Below are 7,691 nucleotides of genomic sequence, written 5' to 3' on the forward strand. Positions count from 1 at the left end.
ATTGCTAGAAAATAACTTATAAAAAAACTCTAATATTTAAAATGTGAGACCTTTTATAACCAAGTTTATAAATTATATTATTAACTGAGAATCCAAATGGATATATTAAAAATTAATTTTAGTAAGGATTAAATTAATCTACTTTAATCCTTACTAACATTAGTAGGATAGAGACAAAGGAATTATTAAAAATAAATTCCAAATAAGTTGTCAACAGCTGTCAAAGTGATATGAACAGGATAATTACCCCATTGGTTGATGCATTGGTAACCCATTTCATGAATAAGTGATGTTTAAGTGAATAGATACATTTTCAAGAAATTCTACTGGAAGAATTTTCTAAACTGAGGTTTAAAAGTCAATTCCGAAAATGTTGAAAGAAATATATGGATGTATTAAAATATAAAGAAAATGGTAACGTCTGCTGAGGAGGAACATTGGCCTAAAATGCTTGTTGTAGTGGCATACAAGATTACATTACATTACAATAAATATATTTATTGTAATGTAATCTTAATTGGAAATTGTATGTTTCTCTTCCCTCAATATAACAAGTCCTAGTTCACAAGAATGTCCAAAGTGGATACAAGCATAATGTAAGTAATTAAGGACAAGAAGCACATATTAACAAAAAATATACTGTCTAAAAGTACAATGTCCAATATATGTGTCCGCAAAGTTTCACTAATTTATCTTGATGTAAGATATAAGAAAATTTAAATTTAAAATAAATCCACACAGATCATTTTCATATTAAACTTATCATTAGCAACCTGTTATCATATATTGATCCCCTACTGTTTATTTTTCTCAGTATCTTACCATCAAAATAAATTAACAAAACTTTACAGACCTATAGATCAGACATTGTAATCTCAGACTGTATATTTTGCAACTTGTAACAGGCTCTGCTAGGGAGAGCAAATATTTGAACAATTATTGTTTTGATTGTTTCAAAAAGTAAATGTGTATGTAAAAATCTGTAAAAAAAATAATGGATTTAGCCCTTACATAGTTGTATCACCTAGTTTTGATTTGATCAAAATCAGCAATTGCTTTTCTGAGATATCCAGGAAAAACCACAGAAAGTTTTTGAATTTTTAATCTACAGCCCACACAAGTTCAAACCTGAAATTTGGTGTGGGGTAGTTAAGGGCCAGGGTTCATCCACCAAAGTTTTGGCCCAATTGCAGATTTAGGCAGGAACACCACAGGCCATAGTAATACCCTTTGTATACTAATATAAAAATGTCAATGCTCAATAGAAACTAAAAATAATTTTGATGATGATAATCTAAAATACAGGTTTAAAAATTTCTAAAATTGAATTATTAAAAATAATTTGCTATTTAATATATGTATGTGTGTGTAATAGTTCTTACCTTCTTTCAAACTTTTTTGCCAACTTATTCTTCTTCAAAAGGTAATCCTGAACATAATTCATGGGTAAATTTTCATTTTGTTTATTTTTTAAATTCTTCTGTGTAATAAACTTATGATTTTGTTCTTCTTCTAAGTACAGTAAAGGTCCATAATTATTTTCAGAATATTGTAAAAGAGGAATATTTTTATTTTTTACTGATTTTGATTTTAATAAATCAGGTAGCATTGATCTAATATCTGAATTTTTCTTTTCTGTTGTAGCATTTAAATTCCAATGGCTTATTAATTCATATTGTGACTTAAGAGGCAGTTTAAATAATTCTTCTTTTGGTTGCTTGTTTGGAATATTTAAAAGCTGATAACAAAAATTATTATTTTCTTTAAATTTCTGGTTTATTGTTAAAAACTGATGATTTTTATTTTGAAAACAAGTTTTGTCTACACTTTTATCATATGTCAAAACATGTGGAAATGAAATTATTTTATTTACATATTCTTCAAGTTTGAATGAAAATGTAGGATCCTTCTCTGTAGTAGTATTATCAAAGCAAGAGTCAATAGAAATTTCAATTCCTGATAATTCATCTAGAGTGTCGGGAGTAACATCTTTACCAGAATCCATTTCTTCCTCAACAGCATGCAATGATCGATGAGAATGTCTAACATTATGAAACAATTTATCATTCTTGCAATCATCTAATGACTTTATACCAATAAGATTATGTCCAATATCTTTTTGTGTTCTGTTATGGTTTGAGTTTAATTTTAAATTACTTGAAACTCTTATCTCAGATGATTCTTTATTCATTGTTATGTGTTCATCTGTCTTCCTCTGTAACGAAATTTGTTCAGCAACATTATGATTAGTATTTTTTGTTTGATTTTTACAGCTTGAATTTGACACATTAGCATCTATAATTTCTGTCTGAGTATTTGCATTTGAAAGATAAGTTCTTGATTGCTGTGACTGTACACTAATACATCCAATAGCACCAGCAATAAAGCTTAAACCCATTTGCTGAAAATTGAACAGTATATAATTCTAATTTCTTAAATACAAATGAAAAACATAAACTTAAAAATTTCAAGACAATACTTACTTCAGCCATATTTCTTAATTCTTGACAGAAAGTTCCTTGAACAGTTGAAGTTAACATCTCACGAACAGCATGTCTGTTTTCCCTATTACTAAATTCATTTTCTTCATTTACTGAAGTTTGAATGCCAATATTTGTATAAGTTCTGGGTAACTTATTATTTCTATCTGCAAATAAATCTTCATATCTGGTAAAATTAACTCTTTTCAAGCATTTCCCATTCTTATTGGCTTTACTTGTAAGCTTTGATGTTGTAGGATAAACAACAGGTTGATTGGAATATGAGGATAATTTATTTCCTTCATTTGTTGAACTAGTTCCACTTCCAGAAGGTAATTTTGTAACTGATGTTAATGAACTAGTGTTTTCAGAATTGACTGCAGTTTCAAACTCTTGAGTTTTGACTTTTGGAAGAGATAAAAATTTACTAACTCTTGAAGATGAATAATGTATGTCATTCTCATTCTGATCTTGAAAAGAATAAACATCATTCTGCATCAACCTAAAAAATAAAATGAGTATAAAGGTACTTTAAATAAATAAACAAATATATATAAAATTTATTTTAAAATTTATCATTNATTCAGTACATGCAGATATAATTTTATTATTATTTTGGCTTTTTATCCATATATCTTATATGAATAAAATGTATAATATAAAAAATAAAACTGATTAATAAAGAAATTATTCATATCATACATGTAATATAAATCTTCTATTTACTTATTACTTTGATGATTAAATATATGAAGAGTTATAAATGAAAGTTTTAAAATATATGTAAAAGATTATTAAATAAGCCATATAGAAATGATGATTTAATTTTTTAGTTAAAAAGTAATTAAAATCAAATTAGTTATTATTCATTAATTTTAATCGAGTACTAATAGATTAACCAAGTTACATGTTATTCTAACAAACCTGATTGAAATATTTCATCTAATTAAAAGATTAACAATTATAATAAATGACACACTTTCATATATTTAATAATTAAATAATTAATGAATTATTAATAATTTAGCAATTTGTATAACATAGAATAAATTTGAAAAAAAAGCTTTTTACAAAACTGTTCATGCTGACTGAATATAATGCTTGTTAATTTATCTAAACATTGAATTCATATAATGGATTAAGTAAATTTTACATTTTATTTTTAATTATCTATAATTATTCTGATACAGACATTTCAATGACTACATCTTTAAATCATTAGCATGAAGACAAGTTATAATGCTAGATAAATTACAGAAATTTTAAATAAAATATTATAGCTCATTATGTTTCATTACAGTACTTTTTGTTAAAAACAAATTTTAATAATACAAAAACATACCTTTGCATAGGAACAGCTTCATTATTTGGTAATTTGTCCCTTACATCCTCTGATGAAATACTATTCATATTCTTTGGTAATGCTTCATTAAGTTTCAAATGAACATTATTAGCAATTTCTGACCTTTTAACTCTCCAATTATTCAATTGTTCTTTTAATGACACAATACTTTGTTTCAAACTAGTACAAAGATTGACTTCTTTGGTGGGTTCCACATAAGTACAGAAATCAGATTTAAAATTATCATTTGTCTTCTCAGACAGATGTGAATTACTATCAGAAACAATTTTAGAATCAATCATTTCACTATTATGTATTAATGTTTCTTCAATGTATTTTTCATTTTTATCATCATTTTTTTCATCAACATGTTTTACAAATTTAAAATTTGTTTTCAAATGATACAAAGCATATAAAATTTGAATTGGATGAATTTCAACTTTTAATTTTGGTCTTTCATTTAAGATATCATTTTCTAAAGAGCATATAGGATAATTTTTTGCCCAATAACATAACCAATCAATTTTATCTTCCATTTCTTTAAATTTAGAATCTACATATTGAAGAAATAAATTAATTTGCTGTTGATGAAACTCTTTTGAATTGGTAGAAGATAGTTCTAAATTGGACCCTTCTCTTATTATTTCTTTATTTGAAAAATCTTTCTGCAAATTTTTAACATTTTTTATTTGAGGAGTTGATGAGGATTTTGGTTTGAAAATCTTTCTTGTTTGTTTATTGCTATTTTTATGCTCTTCTTTCCAACAATAATTTTTCCATAAGTTGCTTATAATAGGAAATATAAATTGACTTCTTTTCTTAAATAAGCTTTTATTTTTTTGATATATTTGCTCCCTTATATTTTCAGCATAAAGTGGGATTAAGGGTATATTTAATCTATCTGCATTATCTTGACTCAAATACTTAAAAGCATTTATATCTAAAAACATTTCTAAAAATTCCACATATGAATCATCCAATTCAAAAGAAAATAAACTAACTATGTAAGCATCATCTAAGGTTGAAGATATATATGAATTTTTATATGTACTGGTACCTAACAAAGTTTGAAATCTATCTGTTTTCTCTCTTTGTCTTTGACATTTAAGCAAAAATATATCATAAAGAGATTTTAGTTTCATAGAATCATTCTTACTGTTATTTTCAGCATTTGAGATATTATTTTGCAATGCTTTTTGAAAAATAATTTTACTGTCTTCATCAATTTTTTCATTTTCATTCAACTCACTTCCTTCTTCCTGAGAAAATAAATTCCCTTCAACACTATTTACATTTATAGTTTTCCATTCTTCAAGTAATTCAAGTAACAATTTTTTAATATTTGTGCTAAGTGTATCATGATTAAAAAAAACAGTTGCCAGGTATTCAGTTATCTCTTCTGATGGTTGTAATTCTAGAACAACATTTATTATTATATGTTCAAGAACATCATTTTGAAAAAATGATTGAAATGGATAAAGATTAACAGCCCATTTGAGTAAGTCTTTATAAACAGCATCATGAGTGTAATTTGCCTAAAATATAAAAATATAGATAGAAAATTGAATTTAATGAAGTTTAATTAAATCTTAAGATTTAATATTGTAATTTAGAAAAAATATTTATTTTATTGCCATCCTATTTCATATCATATAAATAATTCATTTGTTTCAGATCATTAATAAATTACTCCCAACTTATAAAAACTGATTCCTAAGTTAAAAAAAATTAATTAAATTCATATGATTCATTTCTCTCTTATAATTCATTACTTTTGTTTGCAATTATTTTTACAACATTAAAGCTTTTTTACATAATGTCAAAATTCTTTCTGCCTATACATATATACAGTAGTGTCTCAATAGTTCATGCTATTCAACCCTGAACTATTGAAAACTCAAAGTATATGGAATATATATACAACAGAAAAGCATTAAATAATGTTGTGTTTATTTTATAATAACAAACATGACATTAAATATTTTATCTGTATTAAATGCTTATTTCAGGTAGCCAACCATTTAAATTTACCATGAAGGAACATTTTCATCTTTTATTAGGACAGCTTCAGCTTCCTGATAAATATCAGTCACCATTCAAACTAAATTTGAACTTTCAACCATTTTTGAGGATCAAATGATATTTAAAAACTACACATCTTCATTCTAAATTTGTAAAAACAGACTTCACATATGTACAGTATTAACTAAAAGTATTGACTTTTTATTCTTTTTTATATCATACTGCCAAAAAAAGTTAATACTTTTAGCAGCATAGAAAAAGGTTAATATTGCATGTGTGTGGAGTTTGCTTTTACAAATTTAGAATGAAAATGTGTAGTTTTTAAATATTGTTCAATCCTCAAAAATAGTTGAAAGTTTAAAGTGACTGATATTCATCAGGAATCTGAAGCTGTCCTAATAAAAAATGAAAAAAATTCAAACAATTAGCTACCTGAAATAAGCATTTAATATAGATAATATGGAGCCAGAAAACCATGAAGTAATATTCGATGACATTAATTAATTAACACAACAATAATTATTATTGTGTAGATAATAATAATATATTGCACTTAAAATACATGATGTCCTGTACAATAGGGGGCAAGTGGCAACCATATCATTTCACAACACAATAAATTAAAAGTCAATGTTAGATCTTACAGTTTGCTTACAATTTCAGCCTATGGTGTCTCATCAAACACTTGATTTGAATTACTTAAATATGTAATTTTTAACATGCTCTAGTTGCATACATGTGCTTTGGCTTAAGGATGGTAGTACCTTGAATTATCATGACTCTATGTATATATATTGGCAGGCAGAGAACTTTTACTATTTTACTTCTTACCTATATTAAACATATAGAATGTATTGTTTTTTTATTAAATATGCACATCATATAAATCTTATTANATAAATTAACATAAATAATAAATTATAATTAAATTAAACAAATTAAATTATTGTTATTTATTACGCTTTCTTGGTTATTCTTTCATATTAATTTTTAAGTTAACAAATATATAATTTGAGTGTTCTATTTACTTTCTACAATTTACTCTTAAGTTATGAATAGAGTTATGAATTTAATTATAGAGTTAATTTGTCAGAACATAACCTCATGTATAAGAAGTTATTAAATATAGAGATTTAGTTTAACATACTTATTCCTAATCTCTAAGAACTAATTAAGTTATAATGTGAAAATCACCTATACATATAGAGTTCCTTAGGATTTTAAGGAAGATATTAAGTAAAAAATATATATTTATTATTCTAAGTATTAAATCAATGTTTAAATATAATTATATAAAATAAAATAAAAATATATTTTTAATTACCCAATTTCTTTTTCTGCTTGATTGTGAAAAAATGAAATTATCTTGAATTTTACGATAAGACTGTGAAAAATTATCTCTTACATGCATCATCCAAAGTAGAGCACAAATTAATTGAAAATAATAAAAACAAATATGAGAAAAATTATCATTCTTGAAATTATCAAATGAATATTGAACTTTTTCTTCCACTTTTAATGTTTCAATAATTGAATATAATTGGTGAATTGGATAATCGGGAATCTATTAAGAAAAATTACAGAAATTATTCACTTTAAAGTATATTTACAAATCATAAAACAAAACAATTTTAAAATCTCACCATATTTTGAATATTTTGTAGGAATGTAACATAATCACAAATAATTGGAACAATTAAATTTGAAGCTCTTAGAAGAAAAATAATATTTTGAATAATGTCAGAAATTTTATGTCTCAAATAAATTTCTGAATTAACTTTTTCTGTTTTATCAATCTGAAATAAATAAATCAATAAAGAAAAATAATTTAAATATATAAATAATAA

At 24.6% G+C, this 7,691-nt stretch overlaps 1 protein-coding gene across 1 annotated transcript in view; it reads right to left on the reverse strand.

The window, feature by feature from the left end:
* LOC111612919 overlaps positions 1-7,639 on the reverse strand; it is a 41,076-nt gene extending 33,437 nt beyond the window's left edge. The window contains exons 1-5 of the mRNA XM_023354213.1: positions 7,488-7,639; positions 7,169-7,408; positions 3,823-5,357; positions 2,484-2,982; positions 1,383-2,401 (exon numbers count right to left, since the gene is read on the reverse strand). Of these exons, the coding sequence (XP_023209981.1) occupies positions 1,383-2,401; positions 2,484-2,982; positions 3,823-5,357; positions 7,169-7,408; positions 7,488-7,490 (3,296 nt within the window). The 5' untranslated portion in view covers positions 7,491-7,639. The remainder of the gene's footprint in view (positions 1-1,382; positions 2,402-2,483; positions 2,983-3,822; positions 5,358-7,168; positions 7,409-7,487) is intronic.
* Between the last annotated feature and the right edge of the window lie 52 nt (positions 7,640-7,691).

Source organism: Centruroides sculpturatus, unplaced genomic scaffold (assembly GCF_000671375.1).
Source record: "Centruroides sculpturatus isolate CEXI.00-Female unplaced genomic scaffold, Cexi_2.0 scaffold112, whole genome shotgun sequence".
Taxonomy (NCBI): domain Eukaryota; kingdom Metazoa; phylum Arthropoda; class Arachnida; order Scorpiones; family Buthidae; genus Centruroides; species Centruroides sculpturatus.